The sequence below is a fragment of the Acanthopagrus latus genome, chromosome 9, assembly GCF_904848185.1.
Source record: "Acanthopagrus latus isolate v.2019 chromosome 9, fAcaLat1.1, whole genome shotgun sequence".
NCBI classification, from domain to species: domain Eukaryota; kingdom Metazoa; phylum Chordata; class Actinopteri; order Spariformes; family Sparidae; genus Acanthopagrus; species Acanthopagrus latus.
The window spans coordinates 10,005,114-10,023,291 of record NC_051047.1 but is presented as its reverse complement, the minus strand read 5'-3'; the positions used below and the strand labels follow the sequence as shown (position 1 = coordinate 10,023,291).

The 18,178-nt window shown below is 45.2% G+C and overlaps 1 protein-coding gene across 6 annotated transcripts in view; it reads right to left on the bottom strand.

Moving 5' to 3' along the window:
* Positions 1 to 13,905, bottom strand: part of il1rapl1a (interleukin 1 receptor accessory protein-like 1a) — a 183,513-nt gene extending 169,608 nt beyond the window's left edge. For 4 of the 6 annotated variants that reach the window (XM_037110608.1, XM_037110612.1, XM_037110609.1 and 1 more), the window contains exon 1: positions 3,183 to 3,214. In XM_037110608.1, coding sequence (XP_036966503.1) covers positions 3,183 to 3,189 — 7 coding nt within the window. In that variant the 5' untranslated portion in view covers positions 3,190 to 3,214. Of the gene's footprint in view, positions 1 to 3,182; positions 3,215 to 11,477; positions 11,825 to 13,046 lie in introns of those variants that run through there. The other 2 variants (XM_037110610.1, XM_037110611.1) reach the window with 2 other exon arrangements.
* Positions 13,906 to 18,178: the final 4,273 nt, after the last annotated feature.

Sequence of the window (18,178 nt, the reverse complement as noted above, 5' to 3'; positions counted from 1 at the left end):
CAATAAAGTTAATTCTGTTGTTAATATGAAATGCTAGTCCTATTTTTATCCCATTTTATGTCCTAACTGTTTCCCCCTCTGCTTCAAATCTCCTGTCTGGCCTTGGTTGTTAAGACTTACAGAGGGAAGTAACTGCAAAGAATGTTAACCAGCTGTTGAAGGTTTAAGTCTGAAAAAGAGAGGGAAAATCAATGCCCCATCTCAAGCTCTCACTATGTCCCTGAGTGTGCTTGAGAAAATGAAACTGGAACTTTATGTACAGAAAGTATATGATCGTTCTGATAAAACTCGCTGCAAATTGACTCCATGTGATGGATTATTCCTACCAAGTCAATAAAGCTTTGGAAAAAAAAAATATATATATATATATATATTTTCACTGATTGGGAGAAAATGAGCCTGGGAGTCTCCCAAAACTAATTACAAACATATCTAACTTTGTACACAAAACACCGTGGATATTACAATGTGACTAAATCAAATCATTTCCAAGTCATCTGTTAAGACATCATGTCTCTGACTACTTCCGCTGGACAACAAAACATCGGAACACAGCATCTCACTCTGCTCTCGACAGGAAAAAAAAAAAAGAAAGAGAGACCAAAGCGGGCGCCACAAACACGCAGGATATCAACTTACCGAAGTGAGAGTAAACCTGTCACAGACTTGCAGTGAGGTGGAAAAGTCTTCTCTCCTATTTTGCTGCCTACAAAGAGCCCAGGATGCTGTCAGTTTTGGCAGAGAGAGAGATATATGGGCTTCATCAGCAGCTGGACCAATGAGAGCAACTTGTGGGTGTTGCAGAACAATAGCTACAGCCAACCAAAAGCCCCAGACACACACACACACACACACACACACACAAAGAGAGCGACTGGAAGGTGTATGAGAGCCCTATTAAACTGATGAGGTCTTATTGAACGGATGGTATCACACATTCGCTAGGGACGGGGAGGGGGGTGGTGGTGGGCGGGGGGAGACAGCTGGAGGGAGGATGAGGAATCAGAGAATGTTTTATTCAGCGTGTGCTCACCTCCTTATCTGTTGCTCTTATTTACACCACCCCTCCCTCCACCCCACCTCTCCTCAGCTCTGCGGTGTGTGAACTACATTCCTTCGGCATATCTCCGTGACCTTCAGCCGTCTCTCGCCTCTCCAGCACGCTCACCTGTTCGTCTCGAAGCCGACCCAAGTGTGCACTCCACTGTGTCAAACAATGGGGACTCCAAAGCAGATCTCCAAATGAGCTCCCACCGAGGACACAGAATGGAGCTCAAGCACAATAGACAATACACACCGATAGATTTATGCTGTTGTTGCACAGATGATGTTTAGGCACAGAACCGAAGACAAAGATGATATCAAAATTCTAAATGCCACGTATTCCATGTGCGATGGTTGTATTGCTGATCATTGCAGTCATATCTGCAGATACAGTCTACGTCATATGCTACTATTAAAACATGGAAGCATTATTCTTCAAGTGAACTTAAGGTTTGTTAGTAGAATTTGCAACAGCAATGATCGAAGATATGTGATGGAATTCGATCTTGGCTTTATGCTGTCTGCAGACTGACTGATCGAACACATTCTAGGTTTCTAGTGCAGCACGCTTGTTTCTTATTATCTAAATGTAACATTGAGAAGGACATGATCAAAACAGCCTGGCTGGTTTCAACACATTGTTTCGGCTGTTGCTATTCGCAGAGAGGCTTTTCAATTTTAACATCGAGTTTCCACTAGTGGCACAACGATTGATCAATGAAGTTATTTATCAATCAAACGAAAATTAAAGGGTTTCTGGGGAGAACTGCAGCAAAATGTAGTGTGAATACTTTTGTGGCTCGACAGGAAGCTGCTTGCATCTGATAAATTGCCTCCAGTGATGCCACTCGGTGGCTTAGTTGCATTGTGGGTAGAAGAACGCGTGGGATTAAGAAAGGTGGTTCTAGTGTATCGACTTTTATCATTTGTTTTTAAACAGTCCATAATGAGTCCAACAGACCAGTGGACTGCTTCCAAGCCACAAAGGGTTTTTTACCACATTTCACTTATGAAGTAGAACTCCCCAAGACCTGTAAACACACTTTTATGTGTTAAATTGGTGGAGTTACCCTTTAATGGGCAGCAATTATGATCTCTGATAGTAGTTTCAGTTATTTTTTAGGCAGAAACGTCAAATATTTACTTCTTAAATGTCAGAATTTGCTGCATTATTCAACATTTTTTTTTTGACAGAATGAGTAATCGATGAATCACTGAAAGATAAGCAGATTAACTGCTAATGAAAACAATGGTTAGCTGCAGCCCTCACAGCCATTAGACGGTATTTCGGGTCCTGATACAAACACGCTATCACGCACACATACACACTCGGTATCATTGATTATTCTCCAGCCACTGCTGTATCCAATGAAGAGTGCAGCTGCTGTGGATCTCAGCGAGGGGAAAAGGGCCCTGCGGGGAGCAGTCCAGTTATCTCAGATGGAACCTTATTACAGGATTTATGTGAACAGTGAAATAACTGCGAGATAGTGAATCTGCGTGTGTGCATGTGTGTATCCCTGCTGTGAGGTTATCCAAGGTTTCATCCAAGGAATATGGGAAAGGGGTTTTGTCAGTCGCTACCCTGGCCAGCGGATGGCCGCAGCTCTTCACAGGCCATGTGTTCAGCATCTTTTGTGCGGCGTATTATAATTAGGTCCACAACGCTGCCACATTACTGTCATATGATAGCATAGCACCGCGAGGAGAGCCAGAAATGAGCAGGCATACCGGGAGGCTCCAGTCAGCTCGCTTTCTCTAATTTTCTGACACCCTTCGCAAAGGCCTGGGCCGGCTGATCTGCACTGGTGTGTGGATGCGGTGGGGGGGACGACGAGGAGGGGAGGAGGGAGGAGGAAAGGCAGCAGGAGAGAGAGAGAGGGAAAGGGAGAGGGAGAGGGGGAGGCATGGCAGGGACTGCAAGCCTAGGAGAAGTGCCAGATCGCTGCTGGAGCCAAGAACAGGACTGACTGGGCCTGTGTGTCAGATCAGTGCACACACACACACACACACACACACACACGCACACACACACACACACACACGAAAGCATATGCAGGATGAGCAGACACATACATGTCACTGACCTTCGACAAACACACTGCAATGTCACAGCTCGAACAAACTGATACACTTACTGATCATCTCGTGAAGGTTCCTCGGACTTAAAAAGCAGGCTGCCATGTCTGTACATGTTTATTATGAGCTCCTTATGTTCAGGAGCGTCATGTTTAAGCTCATCCTCTAACAAGGCGGACGTCTGCTACCCCTAAGTTCCTGCCATGTGCGGGCCTCTGTGTGATCTCCATTTGACGACTGTTTAAAGACTATAAACGCTTGGCTGGGACCCGGCACCCACTCATTACTGACCAAAAGCTCTAATGGCCAGCATCCTGTGCCCGATGCGAGCCCACATCAGAGACGGCCGCTCCACACAGTGCAATATTTATGGCAGTCGGCGCTCCCCCGGGGCCTCATTGCGCCATAACACAGACCACTGCAGCTGACAAAACAACAGGGCAGAGTGTTCTTTTAGGAAACAGTCGAAACACCTCTCGTTCCCCCGTCGCCTCTCGCCGCTCCTCTCCCTCTCTCTCCCTCTCCCTTGCCAATTCTCGCATGACCTCTCGTCTGTGTTTTTGTCTTTTCCTTCTTTATAGCTCGGAGCTGGGCCCATCTGAGTGGATTTCAGAGACAAGTTGACAAGCCAAGCAACAGAAAAATTGAGATAAAGTCCCCACTCCCCTTTCTCTCTTCCTCTCCCTCTTTCTGTCTCCTTCTTTGTGGTCCGGTCCACCGAGGGATCGCGGCTTACACTTTCACTGTTGTGAGCAAATCTGTCTCCTCAAAAAAAAAAAAAAAAAAATCCGACAACTGTCTTACAAGTAACTGAAAGCTCGAGAAGATTTTCAACATCTATGTCTCTGAGGAATGATTCACTTTCCGATATATATATATATATATATATATATATATATATATATATATATATATATATATATATATATATATATATATATTATATATATATATATATATATATATATATATATATATATAAAGAACTACACCTTTAAATGCAATTTCATCCTGTAAGACAAAGCAATTTGCCAAGACTAATCTAGTGTGTGTATCTGCGTCACAGAGGAAGACCGAACAGAAAGGGGCTGTGTCTCTCTCTATTGCTTTTTCTGTGCCGTTTGTGCACATGTGTTGGAGGCATTCGTATCTCATCTCTTACTCGCTCCCCCATGGGACATCGGCAAGATTTTCCCAGAACCGATGCAATGTGACAGCGGAGAGAATGATTCCATTGAGGCTGGCTGGTGTGGCCTACTCTCCCCGTGTTATGACAAAGCCGATAGTGGCGCACGGACAGCGGGGGGAGGTTGCTGTAACCTCGTAAGGAAAAAAAGTCACACGTAAAATCTATTCAAGCTCGTTCCTATGCCAGACGTGATCAGGTCAGAAATAATCACCATTTTTTTTCGTTTTTTTTTCCTCCTGACAGGCCTGGTGGTCACATTATAACATACACCAGCAGCTGAGAGGGCCTGAGATACATAATGATGAAAAATTGTCATTGGCTTTTGGAACGACCCGCGTGAACGCTGTCTGATCTGGCGTCCGCGCCAACGCGACAACATCAAAGGTGGTGGAGAACCTTTAGAAACGGCTGTGCACCCATCAAATGATTCAGCTTGGTTTTGATCTCCAGTCTCTGTGATGACGGTTTGGTGAGGTTTTGGCAACTAAAACTGCCCGGTAAAGATTAAGGGAAAAACGTGCACAATCGTGGTCAGTTTAGAGAAAGGGCTGAAAAGGTCTAAATCAATGGCAGCTGTAGCACTGGAACAAAGTCACCGTCCTTCCACCTCTGATCCTGACAACGGACATCATTTGTTTGGTCCAAAGAAGTCCTCATCTGCAGGCGGTTTTAAAGCACCTGCAAAGCAGGTTCCAAATCTGAAGCATTTCTGTTTAATTCCCAAATAAATTAGCTACCCCACGACTGCCGTCGCCGAAATCCGGCCTGATGCACGAAAGTACAAAACATGACCCTTTCCCCTACAAGAAAGCTCTGATCGCTTCAAACCAGTGAGTGAACAAATACATAATTTAATGAGGAATAACCAAACCTTTGGCGGAAAATCGTGCAAGGCTCATAGTAAGAAGCTGATTAAGAAAATATGTTTACAAGGCTGAAGAACAAAGGGCTTCCACTGAGAGTAGCATTTTGCTGTAATTTTTTGCAACTGAAATACAGATTGTAAGAAACTCCTACAACCTACAGCCAAATCTGTTAGTAGTGCTCAGAAATTGTGCTAAAGCGATGTTAAGAGGGGAACCAAAACCCAGATGAGGTCAGGATACTGTACCCATTGCACCATGCGATCAGTATTTACCGCATGAGGATACATTGAAGCAACATTATGTATTTCATTAAGTATCATTTTCAAAAAACATTTTGATGGTACAGTCACTTTCAATGAGGTGAATGGTGTCTCTGTTCCTGCACAGTGCGAGTTCAGTGAGGGGGGAAGATCTGTCCAACTTTCATCCACCCTGACTTCCCTCCACCACCACGGCCACTAGACTAGTCTCATCTCTTAACCATAAACCCATTTTCTGTAACATCTGATATATTTCTTGGGTTTCACGGTCTCATTCAGATACAAAGTCCTGTGATGGAAAAAAGCACGGCAGCCTCCTGCATTTTTTGAATAAAATCCACCATGCATGCATTTATTCAATATATTTTAATCTTGCAGCCATGGCTGAAGATACCCCTCCAACATACGGTGCGTGCTCTTGCCAATTTCATTTTTGCTCCTTCATTGTCTCTCTTCTTTCTGTCATTTGTGAAACAGAGACTCAAAGCCAGTGGAGCAAATCAGAGCCCACTATGTCCGGCTGTACAGCAGCTGAAAACCAGCCCAAGTGCCGTCTTTCAGTTTGCTCGGTTCCTCTATTCGTCGTCACCCTCTAACCTCACTGATTTAGATGCAAAGGCCAATGTTTGCTGGAAAAAAAGGCCGCGCATAAACGTCTGCACACACGGGAGAGTTTCACCTGGCGCATAAAGCGAAATGATCCCCGTCTTTAGTCTAAACACTGTAACTGCTGACAGGTTAGCGTTTCAAAATTAAAAGTCTGAAGTTGTTGACGGTGTTTACCAAACCGACAGCTGTCAGAGAACAGTTGAGGAGAGGAAGGGAAGTTTTCTGAGAGTCGCTCCAGGTGGGAACTTTGTCAGAGAGACAGAAGTTTAGAGTATTAAAGGAAGGGTATGAAAGGTATCAGTGCCGTGGGATCTCTGCTGTGCTGAGAGAGCGACAGTGTGAAGAGAGGTTATCAGCGAGGAGATGTCAGCGAAGAGGAGTTCAAGCACTCATTGTCAACCATCCTGTGGCTTCCCGCATTCATGTTTCCAGCTGCAGAGCCTGCTCGTCATTTTGTCCCCCCCGGTTTGACTGTTAAATGTGTTTCCTGTTGTTCACTGATGTGCTAAAAAAAAAAAAAAGAAGAGAGCTGCAAATAAAACTGGAATGTCCGGCTAGCTAACAAGCTATCACTTTACCATCACTTTCTTTGTTTGCTCGTTTGTGGGAGCGCATTAATCAACGCTGACAGGTTGCAACAGCATAATAAATATGTGGGGTTTGGATCAGCAGCTAATTTGCATCCGTAGTCCCAGCACAACTAAAAACTGACAAATTGCTTAAAGCTTTATTCATAATGGGTTGTGTTTAAAATGAATCTGCATCCACTCCAGGTCTTAAGGAAAAGATTTTTCTTTTTTCTACTGATGCTCCAGAGAGCTCCAGGACTACGAACTTCTGACACATCTGAAACTACCGTCTTTCGACTCAAATGTCCTCATTCCTTGAAACTAATCTAAAAGCTCTCTCAATCAGACTCGACCAGATTTTGCAGATCGTCCCTGTTCCCCGTGCCAGTGGTTCTCACCCACCAGGCCGTGGTTTGCTTCAGGACTGAAAGGAAAAAGTTGAACTGAATGATCTTTCCAGGCTATCTGGGTCTCTCTGCACTTTAAGCTTTCTGCTGATTTCTGCAACAGGATACAACCTTCATTTCAACGTCATCTCCCGGTTGATAACTTGATCTGTATTACTGTGGCACCAATAATGCTTGACATGAGTGAAACAAACACTACACAAGCCCCGCATGCGTTCCACCCACTAATTGGCTCGTACGCCAGAACACTGTTGAAAAAAGGGATGGAGGACACCTTCCCTTCATTACATTTAATAAGTGGCTCATGACTCACAGGGACAATTTTGAAAGAAAACTGAGAGAAGGAACACCCCGAGATGGTTTTCAGACAGCTTGTGTGTGACAGTTGTGAACTGAAATCTCATATTGTTTTGTTTTGCCTCACCTTCCTAAACCCCATCCCAGATCACCTGCCTCATATCAGCCTGCGCACCGTCACAGGGCTCGACTGTCATTCAGAAATCCTTTGAGAGTTCGAGCTTGAAGGTCTTCAAACCGGCGTATAACTGCCACCGTCCTAATTTGTGAGATGGAAACCTGATTTATTGCACATGTTGGGTTCTTTTGAAGTGCAGTTAATCAAGCAGTATTCTCCCCGCGCTGTTTATTGTTCCTTTATTGTCAATCAATGTGACAAGGAGGAGATGGTCTTTTAAAACCTGACCCTCCTCCAAATATCAATTCCAATAGTTCCGTGATGAAAACAATGTGCGTGTGTGTGTGCACGACCAGCGGGTGAATTAATGAATTAGCTCTCAACCGCAGCCTACCCTCAACCTTTTTCTGCGGCGTGGAAACAAATCACTGACCTGTCCTTTCTGCAGCGATCTGATGGGCTTCATCAGACAACAGACATGCTAAAAGCCTCTATTCCACTGACACTGCTCTGTATTCCACATCCATGTGCTCTTATTATTATGTGCTTGTGTGCGTCTGTGCATAATTGAACATTTTGAACCCTTGAGCCAATATGCCACAAATGAATCCTCAGCTCCCACATCAAAATGATTATTTCTAAACAAACCGTGTTTAATCGACTGCGTGCCTCCGCTGCACTCTCCATCTGGAGGATGCTGTGTGACAGCTTCCCTTAAATTACAAATATCAATCTGCCACAGTGGGAGCTCAGCTGCCGGTGGCCTCATGGGGGTCCTCGTCAAAGCAACCAGCCTTCAAAACAAAGCCATCAAAACGCTGCGCTCGCAGGATGCTTTGTTCTGAGACAACCACGTACGTCACCTAATCACAGTTGCGTTCTGAGTCGCGAGGGGCTTTGTGGTACACGCACCCAGGTGACTGTGGGAAGCCCCTGATAATACAGCTGAGCTGGAGACAGTACGAGAGCTGAGCTGAAGCTGGCCCAGTGTGTGGTTCTAGGTCAACTCAGCGTGGCTCCGCCCCTCTCTCCCTCCACGGCAGGGACCGACAGACGCCAGCACCGAGGGCTCCCAATCTGCTGTGTTATCAGCGGTACGCTCCCAAAGCGAGTTCCCCCTCCTCGTCACCGGCTGTCTGCCCGCGGCAGCACCACCACTTACACTCCATCCACCCGCTTATTGATACACTTCACTGCAGGATCGCCTTCGAGTGCTCCTTGGGAAGGCGATTGGGTCTGCGGGGTGGCCTAATTCAATCAAGGATGGGGCCAAACACACACATCATTCATCAACGACACAGAAACAAGGAGACTCTCTAGCAGCTCTTCCTTCTCACTAGATGACCATTTACTCACAAACTCACCGCGCCGTGGTCCCGCTGGGAACTTCTCTCAGGTATTTTCATGCACACCAGATCACGCACAGTAATCACAGCAAAGAAATGCAGGCAATTATTAGGTGCACACGGCTCCCCCAGGGTGAATTTGACTTCCACTTGAGCTGTATATCGGTTCCCCAGCTGTGTTTATAGCAGGCATGGTGTGCACTATAACAATTGAATGTTTAACCCTGTAGAATCCAAAAGACTTCAGCAGGAGAAATGCCTCCAGTAAGCCCCATCAGCAGTATTTTCCAAATGTGGAGTCTCAATGGAAGTTTACTCAAAAAAAACAAAAAAAAAAAAACAAAAAAAAACAAAAGCACAAGCGAGTGTAATATGTTTGAATGTGCCAGGAATCTCATGACTGAGAGAGACAGAGAGAGTCATTTCATTATGAAAGTAACAAATGCTGAAGATCTGTTTCGTTCTCTTGGGAAACACGCCGTTAGCGACACGCGGGAATTGCTGGTGTGGTTTTTGGTTCTCTGGTAATTGAGGTCCAAACAGCATCACCTTTTTTTTTTTTTTTTTTAATTTTCATCACCTCTAATCAACAATTAACTATTAACTACAGCTTGAAAACTATAAACAATTGCATATAGCTGGTGAGCTGAAGAGGAAGTCTATTGTGATAGCTCCGCCCACCCCTCCGGCGGACCAACCAGCGTTAGATGAAGCAAAGCTCGTCACTCACTGCTTTGCTTGACTTTTTTTCCTGATGTATGAGCACAGACATCCAGCTCTTGATACTGCAGATATTTCATCAGCAGGTCGTTATAGTTATAGTTGCCATCGTGCGATCACATTCATCGATTATCGATTATGACTTAACAGACTTCAAGTTAAAATCTTTTAGATTTTAACTCAAACACTGACATATCCCCAACATTGCCGTCAAAGAGCATTAGTTTCTGTGTCATATTTGAGAATATTTCAGCACGTTTCATACATTACAAGCAAAACGGCATTAATAACTAGCACGACAGTCTGAGAAGAGATTCCCTCAGGTGAGTATTTAATCATGAAGCTTGGGGGCCGACATAAGCAGTTCTCTAATGACCACAGTCCCGTTTGTCATGCTGCCGGACCGCTCTTTGAGTACTGGTTTCATTTTCACAGAACCAACTCTCACATGGGCGAGCCGAGCAGCACTTCATGATGATCAGCTAATGGATTTTATCACCGCTTGGTACACACGATTATGCCACACAGAGCAAACACTGTGATGCGGGGCCAAAACGGGGGGGAAAGAATGGGAACAACAGCTCACGGGGCTCAGGGTATGTGACTCAGTGTGTCATTGTACCATGAGCAGCGCTGCGTTTGGTAACACAGTGTCGATTAAAAATGGGTTGTCCTGTATCATCAGACTAATTCTAAAAGCCCTCACCAGATCTACTTTAAATGGTCAGTGGTCATCATTATGAACACTTCATAATATCCATCATTAATCAACAGAACGTTTATGGTTAATTAAACGTTAGTTCATTGTTATTTCACTGTTAACAAGCAACTGAATGCTTAATAAAGCATTTATTAACCAGCTGTTTATTCCAAAGTTGCAAATGATGTTTTATGGTCGTTTGTGAGTGTTTAACATGTACTGTGTAGTTCATCTAAGAACATGATTTGAACATCATAAACATTAATAATTGCTTGATGAATAGTTTATAAAGCATTTAATTGTTAGTTAAAGGTGCACAGTGTAGTTAGTTAGTTAGTCCATTGACTGAATTCTCATGACTGAACAAACAAACTGAACTTAGAGAACAACACAGTGTTCAGGGACTTTATTTACCTCTGACAGCAGCTTGTTTACTCAGTAATGGTTAAACATAAACATCTGAGTTTGCATTATAACCTCATCAGAACTGCATATTCTGCAATTCTGAGGTTGAATTCCATCTCTAAAACTACACAGTGCCCCTTTAGCGGGCAAAAAACGATCAATTAAAGATTCATTAACTATAACTTTTTAATGATGGTTATTATAAAGTTTCGCCATGCACCGTAATCCCACAAGTTATCACGCGTCTCAGTGGCGGCTCAAATATTTAAACAGGAGAATCCAAACCAAAGAGAGCTGCTGCAGCCAGAGAGCGCCTCAACTTACAAAATGAGCCCGGAGTCGAACAAAGGAGCTGTCTGTTTCAGCACCACGGACAGTTCCTGTCATCTTCCCTGTGACGAGGCGCTGCTGGCAGCGGCGACAGCCTGCCAGTTTCATCTGCTGCACTTTGTAACATCAGACACAAGTCACTTTACGAATTCATTAACGCCGGGCCGACGCGCTCATGAAAACTGCACCCAAAAAGAAAGAAAAAAAAAAAACCGAAGTGACACGCAGACACGCTCTCTCGCGACTTCCTGTTGTTTAACGTCGCGAATTGGAGATGTGGCTCACCTCCAACTGGCCCCCGGCACGTCGTCCCTCCCTGCCAGCAGCAGGAGATATAGGTCACCTGACGGAGTGAAATACACGGTGTGCAGGCCCGGGCTGCTCAGAGCGCAGTCCAGAGAGCAGCGGCTGGATTTAATTGTGTTTCAAGCAACCCGAATAGTCTCTAGTGTGTGTGTGTGTGTGTGTGTGTGTGTGTGTGTGTGTGTGTGTGTGTGTGTGTGTGTGTGTGTGGGAGAGAGAGGAAGAGCGAGCCTACCTTGACACAAGCACGCGCTCACTCACAGCACATGTTTAAGACGAGCCCACTGACACACCGACACCGACCTCTCCTCACAGCGACTTGTAGCAGGCTCGAGGAGACATCACGTTAAAAAAAAAAAGAAAGAACATATCGAAATAAAACAACAATAAATAACGCTGACTGCTCCCGAGGGCCGCCTCTAAAGGCTCAAAGTGGTCCGGCATGTGTGATCCCGGCGCGCTTCCTCCAGAAATAGTCTCATCATCAATCACCGCTCAGATTCCTGCGTCATGCGTCGGCATTCGCACGGTTCCACCCCAAGGGACCGCGCTGTTTGTCCCCGCGGGAGAACTCGTACAGTAGGTAGGAAATGGGAAGGAAAGAGAGAAGGAAGAAAAGACTCAAGAGAAAAAAAAAAACCCGCTGATGAAGGAAGCGGAGAGCCGTCTCTGCCGGTACAGTTAAACGAGCGGAATGACGCGAATAAGCTGACGAGAAAATGACAGCGTGTGCGCGAGTTTTGGCATCTCGTGTCTGTGTCTCCAAATTAGACTCTGCAACCGCAACCAACCACTGTGAGTGAGTGTGTGTGTGTGTGTGTGTGTGTGTGTGTGTGCTTGCGTGCACGTGACACACACACACACACAAACAGAGAGAGAGAGAGAGAGAGAGAGAGAGAGAGAGAGAGAGAGAGAGATGATAAGTTCTTTTTGTGGCGCAACCCTGATAAAAAAACTTGCCTCTCTCTTATTGTTAAATCACCCCAGCGCCACCAGCAGCCTCTCCTCCGTATAAAGACAGGATTGTTCATATAATCAGGCTTACTGGTAGACTACCTTCAGGGAAACCCGCCGCTTCGTTTACACCTTTATCTAAATCCTCTCCTCAGTGAGCTCCAGTGAGCCCGACGGGCCGGTGTGTGCGCGTGTGTGTTCGTGTGTGTGTGTGTGTGTTCGTGTGTGTGTGTGTGTTCGTGTGTGTGTGTGTGTTCGTCTGTGTGTGTGTGCGTGTGTGTGTGTGTGTGTGTGTGTGTGTGTGTGACTGCACTGCAGAGGGCTTCTCCGGCGTCTCCACGACTGAGCTCATGAGCAAACATATCGTGAGCCAAATATACAAAACAGAGGGCACCGGGTCCAAAAAAAAAAAAAAAAAAAAAAAAAGAAAGAAACGGAGAGAGGCTCCGATATCCCCCCATCACACTGCGGCACGTTGCATTAGTTTAATTATTTATCCGGTCGCTCTCCTGGATGTTTTTCCAGCTCGTGTTCATCTACGCTCAGCTTCGCCCGACCGCCGCCAACAGCGGCAGGTGTTGAACTTCTCCTCCTCGAAGCGTTTTCAGGCTCAGAGCCCCTCAGAAAGCTGATGAACACCGCGTCACCGTGTTTCACCCCGCGTTCCAAGAATAAAACTGCTGCAACTGTCCGACACAAACCCGGAGTCACAGGCGATCGATTCGCTGCCGCAATAATCGAAGAACCAGTTAAATTGAGGTCTGCGAACTTTATCAAATGCTCAGGGAGAGAGAGAGAGAGAGAAACCCAAAAAACGCGTTGTGTTAATCCAAGAGGGAAACTGGCCTACCTTCAACTCGATTCCAAAATGGTAACGCCGCCGTTCGTCAGTCAGTGGGGAAGGCTTTGGACATCACAACTCCAGGTCAGTAGAGAAAACACGTTTCCATAAAATGGGTGCAAGCCGGTGATAGTCTGTGTCTCAGCGAGGTCACCCATTCAGCCAGCTCGTCCGGTTTATATCCAAACAGAATAACGGAGATCTTGTCTCTGTCCTTTGGGGGAGAAGTGCGCCAAGCGCTCTCCTACGCAGATGTGACTTTGCGCGCGTGAAATAAAAACGGATGGGTTAAAAAAAAAAGAGAGAGAGAGGAAGAAAAAAAAGCCACACACACACACACACACACACACTCTCTCTCTCTCTCTCTCTCTCTCTCACACACACACACACACACACACACACACAACTACGACCAATAAAAAAAAAAAAAAATGTATATCAAAACGAGTGGGGGCGAAGCTGCCAAACGGTCACCCCTCCACCTCTCCTCCAAAAGAAAAAAAAAAAGAAAAAAAAAATCTGACAGCTGACTTTTTACACAAATCGTGCGCAATTACTAATCCTCTCCCGGCTGCTACTCCATCCCAGACGCACTGCTCGGTGTGATCCCCACTCAGCAGCGCCGCGGTGGAGACGGGGGAAGGGAGAAAAAAAAAAAGAAATGTATGGATATAATGTCCAGATCCGATGGGGGGTTTCCTTCCACAGCTCCGCTCCGGAGTTGCAATGCACACGACGCGAAGGGTCTCTCCGCGGTCCTAGTGCACCACGCGCCGTCCCCTGCTGGCTCTAACGCGCGCCGCCGCCGCCGCTGCACCTGCGCGCCGTCACTCTCATCGATTAAACAGTGAAAACGGATGAAGGGGAAAGAAATTCCAGCAGACACCTATAACTCAGCTCCGAGCTTCAGCGCTGGAGACGAGAGGGAGGGAGGGAGATACGGAGAGAGGGTCCTCACTTGTTGGAAAGGGAGGCAGGGTTCTGAGAAAAGGAGAGGGCGGTGGAGGTGGGAAGGGGGAGAGAGGGGAAGCAGAAGAGGCTAAAAGACTGAGCCCACCACACTGGCTGTGCCTCCTCCGATGAGAGGGAAGATTCAAGGTCTCTGGCTGTGATTCGGTGCAAGGCAGGATTAAAAAGGCATGAACCTTTTGCGATGGACGTCATTGCAAATCACACCTGACGTCATGAGCAGCACGGTCACAGTTTGGCAAAAGTTGCTGTCACGGGTGTCTGTCAAAGTGGAGGAAATGTGGCCCCTCTTCACCTGAATGATCTTGCCTCATGCTCTCTAGACTTCCCATGCAGAGCTGTGAGAACATACAAATCACACATTAACAGCAATCCTGTGCTGTTCGTAAAGGTGAAAGATTGTTGGAGTCACAGGACTGTGAGGTCATACCCAATCACATCCTCCAGAGCCGCCGCTGCTGCTGCTGCTGCTGCTGCTGCTCTCTTAAACAGAGGATGAATCTCAGCCCTAAGTGGTAAGGACTGTCACATATTTTGTTAAAAAGCGACACACTTTTAATTCGCTCAGTGTGGCAGTGACTCAAAACCGAGATGAATAATACATAACCATCAAATGTGAAAACCCCAACGTGTTATTCCTTGAGTCTGTTCTGTAGCCCGTCCTTCATGCTTTGGTTAAAAAAAAAAACAAAAAAACAAAATAACAAAACCACGCAAACCCAGTCCCTCGTCCCTCTCGGAGCAGAGATGCGAGCGGCGGTGGAGCAGTTCGAGGTGACATCACATAGCTCCCATCATAGCTCGGCCACTTTTAACCTGAGCACAGGTCACAGCCGACAGATTTTAATAGAACCTCTGTGAGGGTGGGTACAAGAACAGTGTGATTCGAATGATTCAGCCCTCGCATTCATCTCCACTTGTGGTTAAAGTATGAGCCATCAGTGGTCATGAGCGGATACATCCTACTTATGTCTCACACACACACACACACACACACACACACACACACACACACACACACACGAATCGTGGTGAATACTAGAGTGAGTTGTTAAACATTTGAGTATTACTGTACACCGCACCTCCTCCCTCTCTCTCTCTGTCTTTTTGTGTGTGTTCCTCCTGGTTGAGGCTGATTTGACAACTTCTTGTACGATAATAGAAGATTTGAGGGGGCTGCACTGATATTAATACCAGACCCAAAATAAGCTGAGTGTACAGTGTGTTTGGTACAGTTTTTTTGTATCATTATTATTATTATTATTGTAGATGGTAAGATTAAAATAAATAAGGGAGAAAAAAAAAAAAGGTAACTATTTTTTGTGAGCGCTTGAAATTCACCACTGTGACCTGGGCTCCACTTGACTCTAGTCAGCGCTTTGATGACTTGAAACACAATTTGGACATGGAAGTGAAAGGCTCGTGACGCGACCTGACTTGAGACAAGATGCCTCCAAAGAGGCATGAAGGACTTCCAGGCAGACATGCTGCGTGTCTGCCTGGAAGTCCTTCATGCCTCTTCTTGCTTATATGTGTAAATAAGACAGCTGTCGTCTTCATGTTGATGACTCAGTCATTTTCCCCTCTCCTAACCTCCAGTCCCTACAAGCTGCTATGGCAGAATCACCCATCCATTCTGGGAAATGTACACAAAACAACAACCAACTCTCTTTTTATGCCTGCTATTTCTTTGGTAGAAAGTAATAAGAAGGTAATAAAAAAAAAAAAAAGTGTCCACAGCATGTTGTGTGGATTAGCTGGAGAGACAATGATTCTCGATTCTTTTGTGTCGGGTTTTCTTTTTAACAATGCTGCGAGCTCCACAGACAGAACTCCATTCACCTGTGCCAGCTTTCAAATCGATGGCTGATGTAATAAGAACATAGATAATCCGGCATCGTGTCGGAGCCATCGGCAGTGGTGTACAATGTTGTAACATCGCTTTCTTCGTAAAGTTTTGCTTCCACACTACCGCAAAAAGATGAAAGTAAGAGTGTGTTTTCCTTGTTGAGTAACAGCCCAGTTGCCAGTAATAAGTGCTGGCAGTAAACGTTCCCTCAAACCACTGATGAGCTCATATTTGTATGTTTCAAAGGACAGTTAACATATTGACATTTACTCAAAGTGTGTATCATGTTCACTTTACATGTTCATGACCTGACTTTTATACTGGGAGGTGGAGGTGATGGTTGGGGAGTTGCCAAGCCAGTGACTGCAGTTCAATACTGCGTTTCAACATTTGCAAATAAGAAACCGATGGATATTTTTGGACGGGGCACGATGATGCTTCTACACCTGTGAACCTTTCATCAGTGGATATTTTAAAGGAGACCTCGAGACAATTTCCGGTTGTATTTGTAGAGACAAAGAACAGCGAGTTTCGACAGGAAGTCAGGACACCTGCAGCTGTGTTTGTGGCGACCAAAACATGTCTTTTCATTTTTTTCCTGACCTTAACCATGTGCTTCTTGTGCGTATAACACCAGACCATAACCACAGTGTTGTCAGGAGGAAAAAATGTAAAACTACTTCATGAAATGTAAAATTTCAACATGGTCTGCAGAAATGCACATTACTCCTTTATTCTACTAAAGGTGTATTATGACTCATTACTGTAATGCACTCAGAGCTGAAACGTGCACCCTGTGAGTTTAATGCAATTATATCACTGGGTGAATATCACTGATGCATTAATCTGAGTGTCACATCATTTTATTATTTGAGTAGGTTAAGCCGGGTTCACTTCAAAGTGTGTATGTAATGCTGGAGTGTTTAATCTGTAACAATGCATCACAGATCATCTGCTCATCAAATTTTTCATATGTAAAATGTTAATTTGTGAACCAGCCTCACTTGTGTTATAGCTGTCCAAGTGATGTAGTGCATTAAAGAGTACAATATGTAGGAGCAGAAGTACCTGAAATGCGTACTTAAAAGGGGGTATTCCTGTCATTTTAACCCTTGGCCTTATATTTACACGTTTTAAATAAATCGTTCCTAATTATTAAACGTTTTGGAATCGTTCCAGTGGGTTGATTGAGCTGGCAGGTGGGAGACGGCTGCAGTGTGATCCTTTGATAATACAGTTTTGGTGGCAGTTCCTCCAACGCTTTCACCGTCGTCCTCCTGCAACAGCTCAGCTCTTGTGAGATTTCAGAGCAAGACTTCTCCTTGAGTGAGACTGTTTCTGGCTCCAAAGAAGGATCATATTCTTTTTCAAAAAAAAAAAAAAAAAAAAAAGATCTCTCTGTAGGGATCTGTTTGAAAACATTCGGAGTGTCCCAACAGGACTGCGCTGCAGCCACAGCAGACGTGCCGCGGCTGCCAGCTGAGGATATCTACCAGACTGATTCCAAATGTTTTGCTAAGTGTGATTCATTTGCACACCAACACATGTGAATATAAGGCCTGGGTGTTTAAAATACCACAATTCCCCTTTAAGTGCAGAACTTGAGTAAATGCACTAACTAACTTTCCACCACTGGGCATCACCTCCCACTTGAAACCTTCACGCGAGCGTTTTTTGTTGGAAGAACAGCTGATAACAGTCGTAATTCATTCATGTAAATCAGCCTCTCCACCCACGGCCTTCTGATTCTGACATTTTAGGATGTTCTGCAGGAAAGCTGCTTTAAACTAACCGAGAAAATGAAAAGAGAAGCTGATGTCTATTTTGGACGTCTGTCACTTAAGAGCCTATCAACCCATTTTCAAATGGTAGTCTCTCAATTACGGTGAACCTTTTGATGAAAGGACGGCTTTTGACAAGACAACATTATAATAATGTGCCGCCGTGCCGCAGAGATGCCCTGGCCTACTGATCTCATGCTTCTGCTGTAAGAAAACATGTTTGTTTGGTCGAGACGCCGTCAAATGTCACGCCAGGATTTAATTATTTTTTCAGTGAAAATGAAAATCATGACGCAGAAATGATCATTCCCGCTAATCATGAATCATAGCACAATCACCATATGATTGTTTGACCGAGATTGGCTGATATCACGCAGCCCTAGTCCACCATACGTTATCACTCATCAGTACACGGTATTACTTTCAGACAGCAGCAGAGGTAGAATTGATTGTACAAAAAAAAGGTCTGGACTCGAATGGCTCAAGGACACACAGTGTGAGTGCGCTCCAGATGCACCTGTTTGCGTGTCAATATGAGGACA